General features: G+C 40.4%; 1 protein-coding gene across 3 annotated transcripts in view; it reads left to right on the top strand.

Annotated features, from left to right (window-relative positions):
• LOC118361403 (IQ motif and SEC7 domain-containing protein 1-like) overlaps positions 1–26,256 on the top strand; it is a 182,404-nt gene that overhangs the window by 28,869 nt on the left and 127,279 nt on the right. For all 3 annotated transcript variants that reach the window (XM_035741295.2, XM_052483121.1, XM_035741302.2), the window contains exon 2: positions 23,355–23,384. In XM_035741295.2, the coding sequence (XP_035597188.2) occupies positions 23,355–23,384 (30 nt within the window). The remainder of the gene's footprint in view (positions 1–23,354; positions 23,385–26,256) is intronic.

Here is a 26,256-nt window from a genome sequence, read left to right as displayed (position 1 = left end):
GAAAAGCTACACGGTATGTTTGGCCTTTAGGCATAACCTCAGTAAATAATTGTGTGGAAATAACAAATAATGCAAGCAATTACTGTAGGTCAGGTCATCCCTGAAATAAGACAAGGAAGAAGAATTAGCTTTGGTGATCATTTCCTCTTTGCCAGTTATTATTAGGGTCGTTTCCATGTAAAAGAACCTATGAGCACCAACGTGAAGTTCATAGGAGTATGCCAAGGTTGTGGGTTTGATTCCCACAGGAGACTAGTATGAAAAAAATAAAATATATATATATACATTTTTCCAACATTTTCTTTTGGAAATATTAGGAATAAGCAAAGTCTTTGATTTCTGGACAAACAGGTGTAAAAGGGGTCTAAACATATTCTAGAAAGTGTTTAAAAGGTATAGTCAGAAGATGACTGACCACCCCTCAGAGCCTGGTTCCTCTCTAGGTTTCTTCTTCGGTTCCAGCCTTTCTAGAGAGTTTATCCTAGCCACTGTGCTTCTACATCTGCATTACTTGATCTCTGGGTTTTTAGGCTCGGTTTCTGTATAAGCACTTTTGTGACAACTGCTGATGTAAAAAGGGCTTTATAAATAAATGTGCCTGATGCCAACTAATATTAACACTTAAATTTTGTTTTGGATAAATTATTTTTGTGGTGTGTGACAATATGGAGGACCCTGCAAGCTAGTCTATTCCCTATAATGAAAACTCCAAACGAAATAACTTCAAATTAAACCAAATTGTTTGCACTCACGACTACTGGTTTCAATGTCATTTTCAGCCAATATACAAGCAAATACTTCCTGAATTTATTGTTACAAATCAGCTTGCAAGGTTGCTAGCCAAGGAGGATCATGTTGTTAACATCACACCTCATAATTGGTGGATGGTAGCTCACATCTGCCAACACTCGGTCTGCTTGGCTAGTAGGTAACGTTAGCACAGTCAGAGGAGAATAATTATAAAGACATACTAGGACAAAAGAAACGTGACACAGTGTGTAAATGATAACACATTAGTTCAGGAATGGAAGAAATTCTGCAAGTGAATTCTGCAATTAAACAATTAACTATGCAAATAAGCAAGAAGATTTGATTTAACATTTAAACTAACATTTATTTAAACTAACACACTCCCAAATCTTCTGGCATAAGACCAGTCCCAAAATAAAAGGTTGAGTCTCTGGGTCACAACCACAAAATACACATTTGTTATCAATAGCTATTTTGAATCTGTGTATAATAAAGGTCTTTATAGGGGTGCTTGACTGCTGCTGTTAGTATAGAACGCTTGAATCAACCCTTAAAGAGATGGGTGGTGCTGAAGCTTAAGAGGGTGTAAACGATGCTGAATGGGTGTAGACAAAGAAGGGCTCTCCAGTAGTAGTACCAAAACAGTCAAATGCCATTTTCTCAAAAGTGTGTTTACAAGTTTATCAAATGTCAAAGCTAAATTACTTTCCCCAATGTTCCTTAACTGTAGTGTATGATAAACAATTTTGTAGCTCTGAGTCGCTATTTTTATCCAATATAAAAATCACAACTTCTGATGTTGCTACATAAGACTGATTTAAGCCAGTCGGTCACATTCTCTTTTACAGCAACGACCTGGGGAAGAATTATAGGGGGGAGGAGAGGGGATGAATGAGCCAATTCGAAGCTGGAGATGATTAGGTGGCTGTGATGGTATGAGGGCCAGATTGGGAATTTAGCCAGGACACCAGGGTTAGCACCCCTACTCTTGCGATAAGTGCCATGGGCTTTTTAGTGACCACAGAGAGTCAGGACCAGTTTAACACTCAGAGAGCTGGAATTCCATAACTACTAAAATGGCCATGATGGTCATTCTGACCTGTTGATATTTAAAATATATAAATATTCCACAATAAATTGCTAAATTAATGAATTTATTATGTTAAAATAGGTAATAACAAACCTCAGGATGCAAATTGAAATCAGTATTGATTGATCCATAAGCGCGTATACCGTTAATACTGAAATGTATTTTCTGACTGTAAGACAACTACACCTAAACTATATTGAAACTAATAATAACAATATGTGGCCTAAAGCCAAAATTAAATTGACAATAGTCTGATGGGTGACAATATTATTAGTTGCCGACTAGAGAATGAAGAGACTGATGACCTGCGCGGCATGCATTGAAGCTTACCAAATTTCACTTCTTCCATGTAATCATACTATACCCTATCAGAAAGAGCAGATTCCAATGTTTCTAATTAACCTATTTTTGCTAAACAACTGTACAAATTGCGCAGATGGTCTCTGTTTCAAAATATCAGCTCCATACATTACTTGAGTAGGCTACTGGTGACAATCAGCCATTTGGGATAATCCATTATATTCTTACTGTCAAATATGTGTGTTGACTATGGTCGGGCAGGGACAGTGATGACTGCTAAAGGAACAAGTTGATTTAATTTGCATGGGCAGCCATAGTCTTGGCTACTAAGCACAGATAAATAACACAAAGTGCTATTCTCTTCTTTTCAAATAAATGGCCTTGAATCATGTTTTTTTTTTTTTAAACAAACTTCCTCAATTAAATATTAATGGATTTATTTGTGATTGTGTATATTAACACTAGAAATGCAGCGATAATGTCTCAAATGAATTTCAATGTTTAATTACTCTGTCATTTTTAAAGTCATGTCCCCTTCATCCTTGACTTTTCCCAAATACATCTATATAAACACACTGTCATTGTTAGAATCTTAATGTCACAAACAGAACTTGATTTCTAACCAATATTAGGAGGGCATGTCATTTAAAAATCCCTCCGGCCTACTCCGCTCCTTCGCCGATAGTTGAATGTGCCGAGCCCAGTTGATAATCACCCCGATAATTGCCTCAACTGAACCTAACCTATACCAAAACTAATTTCACACATTTAACAGATTAAATAAAATAAGAATAATATTATGGGTGATTTGATGAGTGAAGGGAAGGAAGCGAACCATGCATAATTATGTAACCACCAATTGAAAAAGTGAAGAACAGGGCGACCCATTCTATTGTATTGATCTATTCTAAATATAATCTCAACGGTGTACCCTATATATCAGTCCAGCAAATCCAAGCAGTTTTATTAGTCTACACTAGGCCTACTTGGAGTAGGCTACACACTGGGTTCGGGAGCAACGGATTACACTGTAATTCGTTACGTTATCAGCAAAAATATTGTGGTCTGATTTACAGATACTTTTGAAAAACTAGATGATTAATTCAAGGATTACTTTTAAAATCATAATGGGTGTTTCCGAAAAATAATATTTGACACTTCTCGGTGTTTCAATGACATTCAAATCATCATTGAAAGAAGGCGCACGTTTAAGTTTGTTCAATGCTGTCATTGTTTGTAAACAACGGGTATAGATTAACAGGGAAATGCTTACTTACTCAATAATGCAGAGAGAAATAATCGAAAAGTAAAAGATGCAATGATAAAAGTAATAATAGATACACAATGAGTAACGATAACTTGACTGTATACACGGGGTACAAGTACTGAATCGATGTGCAGGGGTATGGGGTAATTGAGGTAGATGTGTACATATAATATGTACAAAAACGTCAGTGCAAAAGGGGTCAATGCAGATAACCAAATAGCTAACTGGCCTAACTATTTAACTACCTATTTAGCAGTCTTACAGCTTGGGGGTCATTTTGGTTCCATACTTGGTGCATCGGTACCGCTTGCCATGCGGTAGCAGAGAGAACTGTTTTATGACTAGGGTGGCTGGCGTCTTTGACCATTTTTAGGGCCTTTCTCTGACACTACCAGGTATAGAGGTCCTGGATGGTAGGGAGCTCAGCCCCAGTGATGTACTAGGCCCTAGGGCTGTTGTGATGACCGGATTACCGCCACACCGGTGGTCACGAGTCATGAAGGCAGTCAAAGTCCATATGACCGTTTAGTCATGGTAATTGGGCTTCTCCAAGCTCTGATGCTGCTGGTCATTACTAGCCTACCAAACTTGCTAACTGACTGGTACTCAGCACTCTATTGCCCCTCTAATCACTCTGACATCAATGCAAATGTATTCTAAATTCTAATCAAACTTATCATGAGAGCCCATGAGCTCATGTTGCGCAACATTTCAATAGGCTATGCAAATGCGAGAGAACCAAGTGACGTCCTCTACTGACAAGAGGAGGATCAGCTTTCTATAGGCTAGGCCTACTATATTTATTTCTCAAATTTCCTAATATTAAGCGCACAGACTATATTCCTGTTGTAAATATAAGCAATCTGGCTAGCATGAAAATAAACCACGGGGTAAAGCGTCCTCCATTCGCTATTTATGTGCCTAGATTACATGTTTTGATACAGGTGCATGATAATGGTCCATTCTAAATCAAAACAAATTTCACACATACAGTACCAGTCAAAAGTTTGGACACACCTACTCATTCAAGGGTTTTTCTTTATTTTTTTACTATTTTCTACATTGTAGAATAATAGTGAAGACATCAAAACTATGAAATAACACATACGGAATGATGTAAAAACCCTTGAATGAGTAGGTGTGTCCAAACTTATGACTGGTACTATACATGATTTAGTATATGTGAAGACGAGATTAAATCAAGAATAGTCTGATGGGTGCACACCTCATGTAGCCTAGCCCATAGGCCAAATGTTTTTAAGGTTTGTAATCACAACTAAAGTGGCCAAATAACTTCTTACATTAATCTGCTTTACAAGGGGTGTAGAGCATAATAAGCAGTGCATGAGTTTCAAGTTCGGGAGCTTTATAATAAAAGCATTACAATATGAACCTCGGAATTGGATAAGGACACGTGCAGTTGCATCCCTGTTGTCTGTCTTCACTTGCAGCCTGTGAGTTAGACCCCATCACTTGATGGAGAGCCGTGGGAGTGAGAGGTGCTTCGGAGCGGGCAGCATTTAGGTAGAAGGGCTGCAAAAGGCATGGATTTCTTTAGGGTGCATTATGGCCAAATGCCGCCGGGAAATCCAAGGCGTTATCAAGTACTTCTCAAATTGTGAATGAGAGACTGATAAAGTGTGTACAGCCTGCACAAAAAATCTAAGCAGAGCTCATGCCTTTCAAGCAACTTTATTCATATCATCATTAGAGTTGCATCATGCAGCCTTACAGTGTATTAAAAATCTAAAAATATAGCCCAACTTTTGTAGAACAACCAAAGGTACATTAACTCTAAATTAAGCATATAGGAATACTTATTTCTTTGTCAACAGCTCAACACAGAATAGCCGCATGTGCACACTCCATCAGAAATCATTAGGGGAAAATATCCTTTCTATTTTATTCAGCTTTGTTAAATTGTATTCTTCATATTATAAATTAATGCCATGGAATTCTTAGCAAATCTTGCCTGCTAAATGAATTAGTGTAGCTCACAGCCATTTGGCATTGCCAGATCAGGATCTAACCACAAGGACGACTCAGAGTATGCTATTATGTTCTTCTGAAATAAGAATACATTTTCTTCATAACATGCTTCTTTAGACCGGTCTGATGTAAATAAAAGGTCTGCATCAGTGGCTTGTAGGCTATGAGTGGACGCCAGGAGATACTAAATAGGTTTATGTTAATTAACGGTCAATTACCGTGAGATTGACAGTTATTTGCTTGACAATCACTGGCTGACGAAATTTCGTGACCGCCACAGCCCTAGTCTGGACAAGCCCCCCTCTCATTGCCCTTCTTCTATTTCATCTCTCTCTCCAGGTAATGTCACCCCTCTCGGCTCTTACTGACACCTACCCGTGAGCCCCCTCTCTTTCCCATTTCCTGTAAATGGCATCCATACCCACTGAGCACCGACCAACCTTGGACGTCCATGCATGTTGAAAAGTAGTTGTAATTTGGTCAGTCCGCCCTGGCCTTGATTTCAACGTCCACAGAGGTTGTTTTATGGTTTTTGGTACGGTCCGTAATCTCAACGTCCACTGATGTACGGTCTAGACCAGTCTTGATTTGACATAAACATGGATGTTCAGATTTGGTCCGGCATCTAGTGTGGAGAGTATAGTACAGTAAAATAGAGTAGAGTACAGTTGACCTATTAAGGATACATCACTATGAATGACACACACATTCATATTTATGCATTTCTGTGTAGAACTGATCAGGGATCCATGATTAAATTCTGTTAATGCTATTCTGTTACCGGGGTTTAAATCAACTTCACTTACTGTAGTTCAATAACCAAAAGGTGTCATGTCATAGCTGACGGACCAATCTTTCTGCAGACATTTTTGAATCTTAATTCAGAGTTTTTAGAAAACGTGGTCACAAAAAACCGAGGGAGATTTGACTGAAATCTGTTATCAAACTTTGCATCTGCACAGTTCATCCAGTAAATGTTTATTTTCTGTGTACATTTTTAAATATTGTCCCTGTGAATAGAGTTGTATGGTTTGTTAAACTTTTAAATCAATGTTTTTTGTTTGGGATACATTTCTAAGTTAAATATCTTAGTCTGAATGCAATTCCGTTACTGTGGAATTACTGTTAGGTTTGTTTGAAGTCATTCAGTTCAAGTAAAAGATGTCAGTCTACTTTTTAATGTCATTTTTAAAAATGGATTTCTCTCACAAATGATGATTTCGTTGTTGTATTGTGAGAGGTGGATCAGCGGTCTGTGGTGGATGTGCAGCACATAAATGGCAGCAGGTAGCCTAGCGTTGGTCCAGTAACCACAAGGCTGCAAGTTTGAATCCCCGAGCAGACTAGGTAAAATCTGCCGATCTGCCCTTGAGCAAGGCATTTAACTCTAATTGCTCTGGGGTCGCTGTCAATAATCCCTGGTCCCTTGCTGTGGCCCCACACTCCACGCACTTGTACAGGTTACACACTTGTACATGTGTGATGCAGAACAAATATAAGCACCCCCTATTTGACCTTTTAAAGACAGCGTGCCAATATAAGTAAATTAAGCAAAGCAGGGAGCCATTATCAAAAGAGCCGTCCAGTGCACTTCTGCAATCGTGTCTAGTTGCGCTTACTGATGCAGAAAGGCAGATTAGATAAAGGTTGAGTCAGCAGTTTGAGCCCTGTGGTGGTGTGCTCCCTTCTGTCTTGTCCTGTACTGTTCTGTCCTCCCTTACCCTGACTCTCTAAGGAAGTAGAGAGTCTCCTGACCGGCTTGGACCTAGCCAGGGCAGAGGAGAGGAAGCTGAGAAAGTGCGGGCGCAAGAGTGTGAGGGCACAAGGGTGTGCGAGAGTAAGACATAGAGAAAAAGAGAGTGTGAGAGAGAGTAGTGATAGGGAGATGAGGTTTCAAGGAAGCAGCTGGATTGAAATCTTCCCCATGCCACAGGAGATTTGGACTCTTAATGAGAAGGGAGAGGGCGGCCACCAATCAGGGAGCCTGTAAAGGTCCTCATGTAGAAGGATAGCTCCAATGGGATCTGGCACTTCATCAATTATTGAATTGGGTGCTGGAATGAAACTCTGCAGCTGTTGTAAGGCCTATTGCAGAAGGAAAGAGTGTAAATCGCATTCTGTAGTAAAGTGCCAGCCCGATCACCATAATCCTAAAACCATGATAGATTCGGCTTCCGTTCCAAACCTTCCTGTGATGAATGTTGCCTGGTATAGAACAATGTTTACACTGCAAGCATAAAGATTAATCCTCATGCTTTCTGTCCCCATTTCCACCTTTTTTTGTATACATTAGAGATTTGTCTTTATTTGGCTGCATGTTATGGCGGCCATAGTTCAGGCACATGGATGATTTTGTAATATGGATATGCTGTGACACTGTATGTGTGCATTTAAATCACACTGGCAATTGGGTATTTTAAAGTTCACTCTTGTAAATATGTGTCATGATTATTTTGTGCTATGGATTACATTTATTGTCATAAATGCAGTGTTAAAAACGTAAATCTGTATTATCAGAGGTGTGTACATTTCACCACTGTCTCTGGAAGAGGTCTATTAACTGACAATTGTATTATTGGAGTTATTCCAAAGCACTTGCGTATTGTTTCTATAGTCTCGAGGCCTGTAAAATTGTCAGCTACCCCTTCACCCAGACAAGTATATAAAGCAATATAATTCAATTAGAATATAAATGGATGATGTTGTGACACATAATACAAAGTACTGCACTTTCCATCGCTCGTCCATTAAATGTGCCATTCTGGCAGACTTTCTAAAGTGTCCTTGTTATTGCCTAGGTATTGTCTGCAGCCTTCCCTTTGAAAGGGTTTTAGAGCATTACGTTAAGTGACCGGTCTCGGTGAGAAAGGAGCTATCCAGGGTTCTGACCACTCCAACAGCCTGTCTGTCTGAAGAGAGACCGACTTAGTTTGTTCTCACCTCTGAGCCTGTCAGACACGATTGGGGTCTCTAGGAAATGGCATTTCTCATAGGGATGGGCATTTGAAATGATTTCAATATTCAAATAATATATTTTTTTTGATATCTAGGTAGTAGAAATACATGTTTTAAAGAAAATATACAGTACCAGTCAAAAGTTTAGACACAACTACTATTCAAGGGTTATTCTTTATTTGTCCAATTTTCTACATTGTAGAATATTAGTGAAGACATAACTAGGACATAACACTTATGTAGTAACCCAAAAAGTGTTAAATCTAAATATATTTTTGATTCTTAAAAGTAGCCACCATTTGCCTTGATGGCAGCTTTGCACACTCTTGGAATTCTTTCAACCAGCTTCACCTGGAATGCTTTTCCAAAGTCTTGAAGGAGTTCCCACATATGCTGAGCACTTGTTGGCTGCTTTTCCTTCACTCTGCTGTCCAACTCATCCGAAACCACTTAAATTGGGTTGAGGTCGGGTGATTGTGGAGGCCAGGTCATTGATGCAGCACTCCATCACTCTCTTTCTTGGTAAATAGCCCTTACACAGTCTGGAGGTGTGTTGGGTCATTCTCCCGTTGAAAAATAAATGATAGTCCCACTAAGCACAAACCAGATGGGATGGCGTATCACTGCAGAATGCTGTGGTAGCCATGCTGGTTATGTGTGTCCTGAATTCTAAATAAATCACTGACATTGTCACCAGCAAAGCACCATCACACATCCTCCTCCATGCTTTACAGTGGGAACCACACATGCGGAGATCCATTCACCTACTCTGCGTCTCACAAAGACACAGCGATTGGAACCAAAAATCTCAAATTTGGACAGACATAAGGACAGATTTCCACCAGTCTAATGTCTATTGCTGGTGTTTCTTGGCCCAATCAAGTCTCTTCTTCTTATTGGTGTCCTTTAGTAGTGGTTTCTTTGCAGCAATTTGACCATGAAGGCCTGATTTACGCTGTCTCCTCTGAACAGTTGATGTTGAGATGTGTTTGTTACTTGAACTCAGGCATATTTGGGCTGAAATTTGAGGCTGGTAATTCTAATGAACTTTTTCTCTGCAGCAGAGGTAACTATAGGTCTTCCTTTCCTGTGGTGGTCCTCATTGGAGCCAGTTTCATCATAGCGACTGCACTTGAAGAAACTTTCAAAGTTCTTAATTTTCCGAATTGACTGACCTTCATGTCTTAAAATAATGGACTGTCATTTCTCTTTGCTTATTTGAGCCCTCTTGCCATAATATGGACTTGAGCCCTTTTTGGTAAAATATATCTTCTGTATACCATCCCTACCTTGTCACAACACAACTGATTGGCTCAAACGCATTGAGAAGGAAATTCCACAAGTTAACTTTTAACAAGACACACCTGTTAATTTAAATAGAGACTTGCATGGTGAGTGAGTGACTTGTTTCAGCAGATGGGTGGGGGAGGGGCAAGAGGAGCAGGGGCCGTTGTGTGTGGCATGCAGGGGAGGAGAGAGAAAGTAGTCAATCCAACTTGCTCTAGTTAACCTATGGTGGCAACAAGTTTGTCTATCTATCATACCATCTGATTAAGAAGCTAGCTACAGTAGCCAGCTAGCTAGCTAAAGTAGCAAGGCTAATTGAAGCTACTTCATTTTACTGTGCTTCCCTCCAATTGCTACAACAACTCCATTTACATGAAACAACAGCCTATCTGTTGGTTGATCATTGTAGCCTACTCCTCATTTAGCCAAATTATTACATAATTTCAATTCCCTTTTGCATTGATTAACAATCTCCCACTTCTCCCCGGGTTTGGCCTTGGGGCTTTCCTTGGCCTATCGCGCTTTAGCGAATCCTTGTGGCGGGCCGGGCGCCTGCATGTTGACTTCAGTCGTCAGTTGAACGGTGTGTCCGCCGACACATTGGTGCGGTTGGCTTCCGGGTTAAGCGAGCAGGTGTTAAGAAGCAGCGCGGCTTGGCGGGTCATGTTTCGGAGGATGCATGACTCAATCTTTGCCTCTTGCGAGCCATTGGGGAGCTGCAGTGATGAGACAAGATCGTAACTATCACGAAATTGGGGAGAAAAGGTGTGTACATTCTCTGACTGTATAGCACCACTTTGATTGACCAACAATAACAAGATACAAATGTGAAACGTCTTTTTAAAGGGGCACACTCGTAAAAAATGTCATAACTGTTTAGAATGTAAATGTGTATCCTTGTAGGCTATGTTGCAATGTCACAGATAATTGCATTTAATTTTAGAAAAAGCCTGAAAAAAAACTCCCAAGTATTCGAATAGTACTAACGTCCATAAGGATATTGAAATATGAGAATAACCGTGTCCATCCCTAATTTCTCATTCCACAAGGTATTTAGGGGTTCATAGTTCAATGGGACCTCTTGGTTATTCAGTGATGTCTGCATGCCTATCATGCTGCACTGGTACAGGTTAAGTATGAACACAAATCACTATTACAATAAATGGCAATGCATGGGAGTTTTGCTATGTGTGTCAATGAATCTCAGCACATCATATTGACCCAATGTCACTGCTCTGCTCCGGTCGAACAGGTTCAATTGTGAATGTGATGGGGATTTGCCCTAATGCAGTGGTTCCCAAACTTTTTATAGTCCCGTACCCCTTCAAACATTCAACCTCCAGCAGCGTACCCCCTCTAAGCACCAGGGTCAGCGCACTCTCAAATGTTGTTTTTTTGCCGTTATTGTAAGCCTGCCACACACACGCTATACGATACATTTGATAAACATAAGAATGACTGAGTTTTTGTCACAGCCCGGGTCGTGGGAAGTGACAAAAAGCTCTTTGTAGGACCAGGGCACAAATAATAATTATCAATCATTTTGCTCTTTATTTAACCATCTTACATATAAAACCTTATTTGTTAATCGAAAATTGTGAATAACTCACCAAAGGTTATTGAGACGGGTGTGCTTGAAAGGATGCTCAAAACTCTGCAGTGTTGGGTTGTATTCGAGAGAATCTCTGTCTTAAATCATTTTCCACACAGTCTGTGCCTATATTTAGTTTTCATGCTAGTGAGTGCTGAAAATCCACTCTCACATAGGTACATGGTTGCAAAGGGCATCAGTGTCTTAACAGCGAGATTTGCCAATTTACTCTGAGCGCAGCCCAATCCAGACATCTGGCAGTGGCTTCTGATTTAAATGACATTTTCACAGAACCGCTTGTTGAAATTTCGATGAGGCTCTCTTGTTCAGATATTTGTAAGTGGACTGGAGACAGGGCATGAAAGGGATAACGGATCCAGTTGTTGTGTCGTCCGTTTGCGCACCCAGCTCACTCAGGTGCTTCGCTATATCACATTTGACATGGTCCGTAAGCTTGAGTTCATTTGCGCACAAAAAAATCATACAATGATGGAAAGAACTGTGTGTTGTTCTTGCAGACAGAGAAGAGCTCCAACTTCTTGATCATAGCCTCCATTTTGTCCCTACATTGAATATAGTTGCGTAGAGTCCCTGTAATCTTAGATTCAGATCATTCAGGCGAGAATAAACATCACCCAGATAGGCCAGTCGTGTGAGAAACTCGTCATCATGCAAGCGGTCAGACAAGTGAAAATTATGGTCATTGAAGAAAACTTTAAGCTTGTCTCTCAATTTAATAACCAAAATAATTTTGATAACCAGTGCACTTCTGTATGTTGTAAAAACGTTACATGGTTGCTGCCCATACCGTTGCGTAGTGCAGAAAATACACGAGTTCAGGGGCCTTGCTTAAACAAAGTTAAATGTCTTTCAAGCTGTCAGGCATTCCCTTGGTAGCAAGAGCCTCTCGGTAGATGCTTCAGTGTACCCAAGTGGTGTCAGGAGCAACTGCTTGCATGCGTGTTACCACTCTACTATGTCTCCCTGTCATGGCTTTTGCGTCATCAGTACAGATACCAACACATCTTAACCACCAAAGTGCATTTGATGTCACAAATCTGTCCAGTACCTTCCAATGGTTTGCAGAAGGGGATGTCTTCCTTAATTGACCCCCTGAAACGTAACGGACATATACCAGGAGCTGTGCCAGGCCCGCCATGTCTGTCGACTCATCCAGCTGTAACGCATAGAATTCACTGGCTTGTATGCGAAGCAGTAATTGTTTCAAAACATCTCCTGCCATGTCACTGATGTATCGTGAAACAGTGTTGTTTGATGAAGACATTGTCTGTTGTTTTTTAGGCCTTATCCCACCTGCATTGTCCCAGCCATATCCGCGGCAGCAGGAAGACTTAAGTCCTCCACAATAGTATGGCCTGTCCTAGCCACTCGGTAGCTCATCATATAAGACACTTCTAGCCACTTCTTATTAATGGTATCTGTTACTTTTATACATGTCTTACTACTTGAAAGTCGTCTTAATTCTCGCTCCAAAAACTCCCTTGGGTTATTTTTCAAATGGTCATGTTTTATTTCTAAATGTCTACGCAAGAGTGAAGGTTTCATCGAGTTGTGAGATACTACTTTTGCACAAATAACACACTGTGGCTGAGGAAAAGCACTACTCCCAATATAAGTGAACCCCAAATCAATGTAGTTCTCATCATATTTGCTCCTCTTCAATGGTCCAACATCCCTGTCTGTTATTCGGTGCTTTCTCGGGTAAGGGGGTAGTAGCTCTTCGGCTGCATCAGATTCACAACTGTCAGTGTCCATGCTAGCTGGGCTATAACAACAAATGTAGAATTCCTGATGCTAGCATTGAATGTGCTCGTGGAAACAGAACAACTTGTGTTGTCGACAGGTGCAGGTGTAGTACTGCTGGTAGTAGCAGTACTACCAGTAGAGCTGGTATGTGTCTCTATGGACGCGGGTTTTGCACAATTCCTGACATTTAATCCCAGTAAAAATTCTCTCTATTAGGTCAGTTGGGATCACCACTTTAATTTAAAAAAATGTGAAATATCAGAATAATAGTAGAGTGAATTATTTCAGCTTTTATTTATTTCATCACATTCCCAGTGGGTCAGAAGTTTACAAACACTCAATGACTATTTGGTAGCAATGCCTTTAAATTGTTTAACTTGGGTTATTCTCGCACACGATTTTTCAGTTCTGCCCACAAATGTTCTAAATTATTGAGGTCAGGGCTTTGTGATGGCCACTCCAGTACCTTGACTTTGTTGTCCTTAAGCCATTTTGCCACAACTTTGGAAGTATGCTTGGGGTCATTGTCCATTTGCAACCAAACTTTAACTTCCTGACTGATGTCTTGATGTTGCTTCAATATTTGCACATAATTGTCCTACCTCATGATGCCATCTATTTTGTGAAGTGCACAAGTCCCTCCTGCAGCAAAACACCCCCACAAGATGATGCTGCCACCCCCGTTCTTCACGGTTGGAACGGTGTTCATCGGCTTGCAAGCATCCACCTTTTTCCTCCAAACATAACGATGGTCATTATGGCCAAACAGTTCTATTTTTGTTTCATCAGACCAAGGACATTTTTCCAAAAAGTGTGATCTTTGTCTCCATGTGCAGTTGCAAAACCGTAGTCTGGCTTTTTTATGGTGGTTTTGGAGCAGTGGCTTCTTCCTTGCTGAGCTGTCAGGTTATATCGATGTAGGACTCGTTTTACTGTGGATATAGATACTTTTGTACCCGTTTCCTCCAGCATCTTCACAAGGTCCTTTGCTGTTGTTCTGGGATTAATTTGCACTTTTCATACCAGAGTACGCTCATCTCTAGGAGACAGAACGCGTCTCCTTCCTGAGTGGTATGATGGCTGCGTGGTGTTTATACTTGCGTACTATTGTTTGTACAGATGAACGTGGTACCTTCAGGCTTTTGGAAATTGCTCCCAAGTATGAACCAGACTTGTGGAGGTCCACAATTGGCTAATTTCTTTTGATTTTCCAATGATGTCAAGCAAAGAGTTTGAAGGTAGGCATTGAAATACATCCATCCACAGGTACATCTCCAATTGACTCAAATGATGTCAATTAGGCTATCAGAAGCTTCTAAAGCCATGACATTTTCGGGAATTTTCCAAGCTGTTTAAAGGCACAGTCAACTTAGTGTATGTAATCTTCTGACCCACTGGATTTGTGATTTGTGAATTGTATATGAAATAATCTGTCTGTAAACAGTTGTTGGAAAAATTACTTGCCAAAACTATAGTTTGTTAACAAGACATTTGTGGAGTGTTTGAAAAATTAGTTTTAGTGACACCAAGTGTATGTAAACTTCCAACTTCAACTGTGTATATATGTATGTGTATATGTAATTTTAAATGTGAATCACATTTTTATTTGGCGTACCCCCGACGGCATTGCCCATACCCCCTGGGGTGAAGCCTTGGGTGAAGCATGCCACCCATATAGCAGTCATATCCCAGTTTTGTCTGTGCTAGTTTCTCTATTGTGCGATCTGACTGTTTGGCTGATGATAAAACAAATACACAAAGAGAGACCCATATAGAAGTTTAAGTACTTTTCTCTATCTCTTCCTTGATCTGATATCTATGGAACAGAGCAGATGCTAAGTTGAGAGAGTACTCTGCTGTTCCTCTGTTGCCTATGTACTCCGAGGAGAGGGAAATGGGAGAAAGAGAGAGTGAAAGGGAGGTGAGGTAGCCATGTGGGATGGTATAGCGTTGAGAGGTAGCCAGCAGCGAATCTTCAGCCCCAGAGAGAATCCAGATGGTACTGTTGAAAACAACAGTAAAGATCTAAATGTCCAAAGGACCATTATCCACTCTGTCAACAATTCAACTTGCTGCAGTCAGACACTTCAGATGGTGTTTTCTTTCTGCAGCTCAGCTCAACTTTCAAAAATGACTGTGGCGGGGGGAGGGTTGACTAACTTTATTTTTGTTGCTTTGGGGAGAGTTGTGCATTTTTTCCCCTGGTTTTCATTCCCTGTTTTGCAGGTATTACTATAATTTCTTCCATTCTTGCAACATTTCCTCATCTGCTTGCATGCACCCCTATCAAGGTGTTACTCCCCTTATGTGCTATGCTTTTCTGCACATTTACTATGCCACAGGTCAATATATATGTCTACCAGCCGGTCTATCCTTCGTTCTATCCACCATTCATAGTGACCATAGTGGTAGGTGCATCGTTTGTCCAGATCTGCAATTGGCTAACTAGCAATTATACCACACATAAAATAATTCAAAGCTGCACCAATTTTCAATATACATCCATAAGGACAAAGAGGAATAGGTGATAGGCTGTGTAGCGGAGAGTCCAGGTGCATCGTTGCGCATGAAAGAACATTGAAGACATTAGACACACAGCTCAAAAAATTCCCCTATTGATCTTGTTTAGGGACAATAAAATGATCCTACCTAAAGTAGTCTACAACATCACAATGCAATGAATAATTGCATTATTGTTTTCAAGTCAGTACAAAACTCTACTTAGGCTGTAAACTGCAGTGAAAATTTGAATAACTGCACAAAAGCACTGTGATTTTTACTTTTCCTTCCATTTGGATCCATTATAGGTCTACTCTACTCTTGACAGTTTATAAGGTCTAGAAAGGCACAGTAGCAAGCCAATCTGTATTTTTACTTCTGATACTGAGACACACTGTCTGTTGCAGATCATAATTTTTCCAAGCTTTAATGCGCGCTCTGCATCCTCTCTGATCCGAGCGGCTATTCCTCCCGCACCTACAATCTAACTAGGGCTGTCCCTGACAAAGAAAAAAATGGTCTCTTCTTTAGACCAATCGATTGGTTGAAATCTTAACTTTTATTTTTCCATACATAGACACTGTGTTTTAATCAAATCAGCTATGTGCACTGAGCTTGTTTGATGCTTTAAGGGCACGGTTTGATTAAATAATTAAGAAACACAAATGAGAGTGAGTCCGACCGCAATTTATTTGATTGTGACGGGCAGGTCTCAGATTTGCTGCACGGTGTAAAAACAACACACAGCGAGCGACTGTGTTACTTGCACCCGTTGTCTCTTTCTCCTCCCTGCTGCAGCGACTACCTTAGGACATCAAGTGTTTATCACGCTGTCTGTGCTGCTGAAGCTGCAACATGATTACAGCCATTTCTGATTGAAAAATGTTGGTACCAAAATCCCTCATTTGTATAGTAAAAACATTCCCTATTCCCCCAACCCTTGCTCTCTTTATGCATCACATGCACATGATGAATAGGGCCTGACCTAATAGTATATCATAATCACATCAATACATTTATTATAACAAATTCTGAACACCGTATCAGCAAAATGGATGCAGAGGACGTGACAAACTCAAAATGGGGGGAATGTTTACTGGTTGCTCAGGAGGTAATGGGGAAGTCAGATGGGTATAATACATTTGACTAGTTGTGGAAAATACTGGAGATAAAGAAAGTAAGGAGCATGCACTGCGTGCATATTAGGCTATTGCCAAACAGGTGCTGTTAGATTGCAATATCATTTTTCTGACTGTTTGGAACAACGTAAACAATACTAATTACAAGTGTGTACCAGACAGTCTGTTGTAAGCCTTTATTATGGCAAAGACTAAAAACAGTCGTATTCATTTGTGAATGCAATTTCTTAAATGGAACAGTTTATTTATTGTTTATGCTAATTATTCAAGGGTTGCTTTGTTATTTAATAAAACTAAAATGCTTGATTGCATTTCAAACCATGAATGGCTCGCATGCTGTGAGATGAAATTAAGTTACAGGATGCGTTTTTAGGCCTACAGATCAATCAATGGTGGTTACACAAGGCTGCAATACTAAGCCTACTAATGATGATGATATGAATTATTATTATAATGATGAGGATCATAATAGTAATAATAACAATAAGAAGGAGATCAAGAAAAAGGAGGGTTTATTGTTATTATATAATATATTAATTATATTAATATAATTATTATATTATTATATAATATTGATATTATATAATAATATTATATAATTTTTATGACAATTTGGAACCGTGTAAACAACACAATCAATTATAAATAGCACCAGAGAGGCTTTTCTAACGACAAAAAAGTGTAAAGCCTTTATTACAGCATAGCAAAGATTAAAAACTGCCACATTTGTGAAATTGTTTATTTGATATGTGGTTGCATAAGGCTTGGTGCTCACGGAATCAGTAGGCTACTAAACAAATACTCAAACAGGCAACTTCAGCAGGATCCGTCTTAATCCTGTACATACAGTATATGTGGATGATTTATAAAGCCAGGCAGATTTAACAGTTAGGCTGTTGATTATAGAGCTAATTAAGGGCTCCCGAGTGGTGCAGCAGTCTAAGACACTGCATCTCAGTGTTAGAGGCATCACTACAGACACCCTGGTTCGAATCCAGGCTGTATCACAACCGCCCGTGATTGGGAGTCCCATAGGGCGGCGCACAATTGGCCCAGCACCGGTTTGGCCGGTGTAGGCTGTCATTGTAAATAAGAATATGTTCTTAACTGACTTACCTAGTTAAATAAAGGTTACATTTATAAAGTTGGTTCACTCTTTCCTCACTTTTCTTAGACAATTAAGGCAATAGCTGTTTTCTTGTCTCCTAACTCCACTGCTGCCCCTGCCGCATTGTTCTCAACACCAATATGCTGATCAACTTAGCTATATGCATATAGCAACATGGTCAAGGAAAAGGCGCCAATTCAACAGAGCAGTGATGTTTTAGAACCGCGGACGTTGACCACTATCTGTTACAAAACACCAAAAAGTTGAATGACATTCAGAGATTGTCAAGCCAAGCCTTCGATACTGGATATAAGGTAGGGAGGGATCTGTTTTCTGTTTGTTGAGATAGACTATGTCAATTTGATTGTGGTGTCCCAAAATTGGTAATTGGTATGCAGTTATGCTTTTCTTATTGGTTGTCTGGTGCATTGGCACAGAAACCTGTTGGTGCATATATTTTATATAATTATACATATAGCACCAGAATGTTGAAAATGTGATTTCCCCCTAGCTGATCATTGTCTGCAGCCGGCTCTGATCGTAGTGTAATGAAACGGGCAGATAGAGTGAGCTCAGCTCTTATTTGTGGTCGTAATCATTGGGGGGGTGCAATTTGTTTTACAGTACAACGGGAGGTTCATGTGAAAATATTATTTACGTTGGGGGGATTTATGACACCTCGAGATGGACTCCCCCCTCCCACCAGTAACTATCCATTTCAGTAAGTAACTCAAGCAATTTCCTGCCCATTCATAATTAATGAAAATGCTGAGGAAGGTACTCCGTGTGAGGAAAATGGCTAGGCGATCAGTGTGCACATAAATGTAGCTATATTGGCCCTGATGGCTGGGTTCCAGAGAACAGCCATGTACAGAGCAGTTTCCCTTAACGGTAGAGTGGCATTTGTGCAATTCCACGCTAACGGAATTACGCTTTGATTCACATTTTTCACTTTAAAATGTATGCCAAACAAAAACCATTGATTTCAAAGTTTAACAAACCATTAGTGATGGGCAAAAAAAGTAGTTACACTTCGGGATATTCATTTTGATGATATTGTTTTGACAATATCGCAGTTTGTTTGTGCTAGTCGTCTGTACCTGTACCAAAACTCCAGTATGTTTCCTTCATAGTGCGGTGTGTTCACCTTGGGGTCATGATAGGGGCTGTATCAAATGTTCGATATATTATAATAATTGATTATACTTATATTATATTAATAGAAGGTGAGGGGTTATAAGACCCCTCCCTCCTTACATGTATAGTGTCCTAGACTACAGATTAACAATGTATATATATTAATTATAAAGGTTTAATATTGTTCCAGTCTTTTCTAATCTCTGCCTCTTATAAAGAAACTCTGAGAAATGTGTGACAGACAGAACTCTGTAGGGGAGTGTAAGAGATTAGAGACTAGTCAGACATTCCACTATAAATCAACTTGGGGAGTGGACATTTACTGCTATTTTAGATAACACTAAAACTCTTGTTTATATAGCTGTGTAGGCATGGTTTTGGTCTCATGAGTAGAATGACGAAGGCAGTGCAGAACAATTTGCAGAACTTACTCAGAAACATGCATGCTATGTTCCTGTTCTCAACATAACATTTTATTTTACCTTTATTTAACAAGGCAGTTAAGAACAGTTAAGAACAAATTCTTATTTTCAATGACAGCCTAGGAACAGTGGGTTAACTGCCTGTTCAGGGGCAGAATGACAGATTTGTACCTTGTCAGCTGAGGGGTTTGAACTTGCAACCTTGCGGTTACTAGTCCAACGCTCTAACCACTAGGCTACCCTGATTGATTTACTTAAAGATATTGCCTGAATGCTAATTTCACCAATGAGCAAATGATTGACAAGGAACAAACCCCAACATTAGCTTGTTCTCCATCTTCTTTTGAAATAGTGAGGCAATTTGGTTTCAGCACTTTTTACATTTTTTACATGACTGATCAAAACGTGTTTTCTCATGTCTCTCTTGTCCCTCTGCAGCAGACATATGGTGAGCAATATGATTGGAACATCGAATTGCAGTAAAATCACAGTATCGAATCTCAATACTTATAGTATCGTGAGAATCGCAATACTTATTGTATCGGCACCAAAGTATCTTAATAATATCGTATCTTGAGGTCCCTGGCAATTACCGAACTTTGAATAATTTACACAAATGTTCACAAAAACACATTTACTGGAAGAACTGTGCAGATGCTACATTTGGTAACAGAATTACAGTAAAATCTCGCTCAGTTTTTTACTAGACCACGTTTTCTGAATTGAGATTCAAAGATGTCTGCAGAAGGAATGTGGTGTCAGTGACCTACAGTAGGTGAAGTGGATTTTCACCCGCTAACAGAATTACGGGTCACTGATCTGTACTATACAATATGCATAATTATGGATACCAATATCATTCTCTTCATGGTGATGTATCCTGAATAGGTACACAAAGGTAGACATGTGTAATGTCCTTGTTTTGCACATTTGGTTATTATTCTACGCACGTGCTATTTTTGTAATAAGCTTCGCCCCCAAACAAGACTACATTTGGTTGGTCCAGACCAAAAAACAATTATAGACGTCTATGTTTAACAAGTTTGGACATCACACATTGTACAGTACTGGTTGATTACATTTTTTCAAATGCAATGTATTTTACGTGTTCGTTCCAGGTCACAATACACCTCCAAATGAATTGAAACCCTCCCTCAAGAAGTGAGCGCTATCCTCTTCCCATACAGTCCTTGTAAAACAGTTGTTGTTACCTAAAGGTTGAAATGAGGAATTCTACCCACTTGTCTTGGGTTCTCTGGAGTATCTAAAAAAAAAAAAATGTGGAGCTCCATTCCAGCACAGCTTGTGGCCAACCATACCTATGCCTCTATCATTATAGGCATGGTGGCACGGTGGGGATATTTTGATCTCTCCAATCGAATGTGGATCTAATTGCGTTGCGTTCTTTACAAATATTGTTATTGTTATTATTGTTGCAGCGCTCGGGTTCAAGTCTGGGCTCTGGCTGTCCGACTCAATAACATTAAGAGACTTGTCCCGAAGCCACTCCTGCGTTGTCTTGGCTCTGTGCTTAGGGTTGTTGTCCTGTTGGAAGGTCCTAGTCTGAGGTCCTGAGCGCTCTGGAGCAGGTTTCCATGAAGGATCTCTCTGTACTTTGCTCTGTTCATCTTGACTGGTCTCCTAGTCCCTGCCCCTGAAAAACATCCCCAATGCATGATGCTGCCACCAGCATGCTTCTCCGTAGGGAGGGTGCCAGTTTTCCTCCAGATGTGATGCCTGGCATTCAGGCCAATGAGTTCAGTCTGGGTTTCATCAGACCACATAATCTCGTTTCTCATGGTCTGAGAGTCCTTTAGGTGCTTTTTGGCAATCTCCAAGTGGACTGTCATTTGCTTTTTACTGTGGAGTGGCTTTCCGCTGCCACTCTACCATAAAGACCTGATTGGTGGAGTACTGCAGAGATGATTGTCCTTCTGGAAGGGTCTCCCATCTGCACAGAGGTACTCTGGAGCTCTGTCAGAGTGTCCATCAGGACCTCCCTGATCAAACTGCTACAGACCTATATCTATCCTACCCTGCCTTTCTAACGTCTCCGAAAGCCAAGTCAACAAACAGATTACCGACCAAACAGCACCTCAGCCACGCTCAAGGTCCTAAACGATATCTTTAACCACCATCGATAAGAAACAATACTGTGCAGCCGTATTCATTTACCTGGCCAAGGCTTTCGACTCTGTCAATTACCACATCCTCATTGGCAGACTCGATAGCCTTGGTTTCCCAAATGATTGCCTTGCCTGGTTCACCAACTACTTCTCTGATAGAGTTCAGTATGCCAAATCGGAGGGCCTGTTGTCCGGGCCTCTGGCAGTCTCTATGGGGGTGACAAAGGGTTCAATTCTTGGGCTGACTCTCTTCTCTGTATACATCAATGATGTCGCTCTTGTTGCTGGTGAGTCTCTGATCCACCTCTACGCAGGCGACACCATTCTGTATACTTCTAGCCCTTCTTTGGACACTGTGTTAACAACCCTCCAGACTCGCTTCAATGCCGTACAACTCTCCTTCCGTGGCCTCCAACTGCTCTTAAATACAAGTAAAACTAAATGCATGCTCTTCAACCGATCACTGCCTGTACCTGCCCGCCCGTCCAGCATCACTACACTGGATGGTTCTGACATAGAATATGTGGACAACTACAAATACCTAGGTGTCTGGTAAGACTGTAAACTCTCCTTCCAGACTCGCATCAAACATCTCCAATCCAAAGTTAAATCTAGAATTGGCTTCCTATTTCGCAACAAATCATCCTTCACTCATGCTGCCAAACATACCCTCTTAAAACGGACTATCCTCCCGATCCTTGAGTTCGGCGATGTCATTTACAAAATAGACTCCAATACCCTACTCAATAAATTTGATGCAGTCTATCACAGTGCCATCCGTTTTGTCAACAAAGCCCCATATACTACCTACCACTGCGACCTGTACGCTCTCGTTGGCTGGCCCTCGCTTCATATTCGTCACCAAACCCACTGGATCCAGGTCATCTACAAGACCCTGCTAGGTAAAGTCCCCCCTTATCTCAGCTCGCTGGTCACCATAGCAGCACCCACCTGTAGCACGTGCCCCAGCAGGTATATCTCTCTGGTCACCCCCAAAACCAATTCCGCCTCTCCTTCCAGTTCTCTGCTGCCAATGACTGGAACGAACTACAAAAATCTCTGAAACTGGGAACACTTATCTCCCTCACTAGCACCAGCTGTGAGAGCAGCTCACAGATTACTGCACCTGTACAGAACCCATCTATAATTTAGCCCAAACAACTACCTCTTCCTCTACTGTATTTATTTATTTATTTTGCTCCTTTGCACCACATTATTTATATTTCTACTTAGCGCATTCTTCCACTGCAAATCTACCATTCCAGTGTTTTACTTGCTATATTGTATTTACTTTGCCACCATGGCCTTTTTTTTGCCTTTACCTCCCTTCTCTCACCTCATTTGCTCACATCGTATATAGACTTATTTTTCTACTGTATTATTGACTTATTGACTGTTTTCACTCCATGTGTAACTCTGTGTTGTTGTATGTGTCGAACTGCTTTGCTTTATCTTGGCCAGGTCGCAATTGTAAATGAGAACTTGTTCTCAACTTGCCTACCTGGTTAAATAAATGTGATAGAAAATAAATACAAATGATTTGTTAAACTTTGAAATCAGTGGTTTCTTTTTGGCATACATTTTAAAGGGAACAATTTGATTCTCAGTGTAATTCAGTTTCCGTGTAATTGGCCTAACTTATCTGTTCAGTTTGGTCTTTTCTATTGTAGGCAGCTCTTAGCAAAGCGCTCGGTGCTGCTGGGTCCCTGTAATATGTCTTATATATCACTATACTTAATCACTGACTGAATGAAGAAACCAAGCTAGATAGCTAGTAAATTATATTGTCATATCGTCCTTGATTAATTGATCATTGTTTCAATTAGATGTTTCCATATACTGTGCGCTAGTATTGAATGTCAGTTAATTTATATTAACTTACAATGAATTGATTAACACACTAATCTATTGCCTCTTTGTTTTCCAGATCTGAATGTGACAGTTCCAGAATGGTCAGGTACGTACACCATTACTCATGATGTAATGCACGTATTCAGGTAGCACTTTATTAACTCTGACCAAGGACACTCTTGCTCTGTCTCTGTCTTTCTCTCTGTTTTCCTCTCTCTTTCTTTCTCGCTCTCTCTCCACCCACGATTTCTCTTCAGTAGGTTCTGGTTCTAGATAACATATGATGCCCTACATTCTCCAGTCTATAGCTGACGGACCCTGTGATTAAAACATGCTGCAGTAGCAGAGACCTGAGTGATTGTCCTCAGGTGATGATAGTAGCAGCTAGGTGCTGATGATGTGTCTCAATGTCCACTAGTGGCCATTATGATGGGGGAAATGATGGGTTTGAGAGTTGAGTGCAACCCAAGGTTGCATTGAGGTTGTGTTGAGTGCAACCCATGACTGCATTGAGTACAATTAACTGTTGTATTTGAGTTATACAGTCTCTGTGGCATGAGATTTATATGGGAGTGTCTCAGTAAATGTGAAAGCAGTGGAGTGATTTAAAGTTGGAATCAGCATACATCATTGATGTGATGTGCCTAGGGCTGGAAAACACGACTGGCATGTTGAGTAGAGGTGCTTTGCTTCCCGGTCCCTAGTAAATAAGCCCAGTTGTCTCCAGCTCCTTCTCTCCATAGTATATAGATGTAATATCTTGGGTAAGCAGCACATATGCTCCTGTTGAGCAGATGGTGAATTACACTCTTCCTCCTGCTTCTCAAGTGTTGTGTGTCTGAGCTTTCTGAGAATGGAGAGAACCCTAGAGGAGCTGAGTTTGTGTTGTTGATATACATTGGTGAAAAAATACTTTAAAGTACTACTTAAGTAGTTTTTTGGAATTTGAAATAATTATACTTTTACTTTTGATACATAAGTACAACAATTACATTTACTTGTGGTACTTATGTATATTTAAAACCAAATACTTTTAGACTTTTACTCCAGTAGTATTTTACTGGGTGACTTTCACTTTTACTTGTCATTTTCTATTCAGGTATCTTTACTTTTAGTATGAGTACTTTTTCCACCACTGTTGATATACAGATGAAGTCGGAAGTTTACATACACCTTAGCCAAATACATTTTTCCATGATTTTCCCATGATGTCAAGCAAAGAGGCACAAATACATCCACAGGTACACCTCCAATTGACTCCGATGTTGTCAATTAGCCTATCAGAAGCTTCTAAAGCTATGATGTCATTTTCTGTAATTTTCCGAGCTGTTTAAAGGCACAGTCAACTTAGTGTATGTTAACTACTGACCCACTGGAATTGTGATACAATGAGTTATAAGTGAAATAATCTCTGTAAACAATTGTTGGACAAATGACTTGTGTCATGCACAAAGTAGATAGGAAGTGCAATCGGACCAAATTTACACACTATATTGGATAGCCAATGAGTTGAAAACCAACAAGACTCAGATTTCCCACTCCCTGGTTGGATTTTTTTCTCAGGTTTTTGCCTGCCATATGAGTTATGTTATACTCACAGACATCATTCAAACCCGTTTTAGAAACTTCAGAGTGTTTTCTATCCAAATCTACTAATAATATGCATATCTTAGCTTCTGGGCATGAGTAGCAGGCAGTTTACCCCGGGCACCTTATTCATCCAAGCTACTCAATACTGCCCCCCAGCCATAAGAAGTTAACAAGAAATGTTTACGAGTGTTTGAAAAGCGAGTTTTCATGACTCCAACCGAAGTGTAAACTTCTGACTTCAACTGTACATTAGATTCAGGCCATCTCTGTTCTTTCCTCCCATGTTATTTGTTGTGCTCCGGCCTCTTGTGTTACGTACTGGCTGTCCTCTCTTACTGGGGCGAAGGTGAAAGAGAGGGCTGAGCCCCAGAGGTGTCGTTGTCTTTTCCTGTGTGTGTGTGTGTGTGTGTGTGTGTGTGTGTGTGTGTGTGCTCACCCACTGAGCAGCATCACCAGCAGAGCCAGTGTACTAAAGATGCTGCGTGTCTGCCAGGGACTCGAACTGTGAAACACAAGAGACTTGGGCCTCTTTTCAATTAGCTATCAGGCTTTCTGAGATAACTGGCCAATAACTCATCCCGCTAATTAAGCCTTTACCTACACACATGGGTAGTGTCAATCATCATAACTACAGTAGCAGCCGCTATTTCATCTACACTTTTAGTCATCCAAGACCTAGTATGCATCGACTGCTACCACTGCTAATCCACTCCCCAGACAGAAATTCACGTTGTGTATATGTCTGTAGTCTTTCTACATCAATACGTAAAACCAGGGCCCGGCTGAGTAAAATTGCTTCAACATCCACCACCACGTTCAGCACTAATACAGTCCCAAGACTACCAGCACAGGCCTACAACCTCACAGTATGGGATGCCGTTTGGGTCTAATGCGTGTGATAAAATATACAAGTCCAATAACAATATTTGATGCGTCTTTTAAACTGACAATTTGACGTGTCAAATAACAAGATTATTTTTTAGAATGTTGCGCGCGCCGAATCTGCATTAGAAAGCCAAGTTTCACCACTACGGTCAGTAGCGCTGTCAAAGCTGTAAACAAATAAGTGTGCAAACAAGCACACACACCAGTCACAATGTGTTTAAAATACCGCGTTAGGTAATAAGCCATTATTTGTTCAACCGAATGGGAAAATGTCTGTGCGAGCATTTGAAATAAGATCAGGATCAAATGAGCAGGATAAAAAATGGTTAGCTTGGTAGTCCAACATTCTCCCTGACATGCAACCATCCCAGAGGCAGGGGAGATAGGATGGTGATCCTGCTGCTTCTGCCTGCCAGCTAGCTAGGTAACAAACTCGGCAAGCTAGCCAGCTACAGTACCTAGCCCTGTTGCCCCATGCTAACATTATAAGCATGACTAAGCAT

The sequence above is a fragment of the Oncorhynchus keta genome, chromosome 28, assembly GCF_023373465.1.
Source record: "Oncorhynchus keta strain PuntledgeMale-10-30-2019 chromosome 28, Oket_V2, whole genome shotgun sequence".
Taxonomy (NCBI): domain Eukaryota; kingdom Metazoa; phylum Chordata; class Actinopteri; order Salmoniformes; family Salmonidae; genus Oncorhynchus; species Oncorhynchus keta.
Note: the sequence above shows the minus strand (reverse complement) of the source record. Positions and strands in the feature narration are given on the sequence as shown.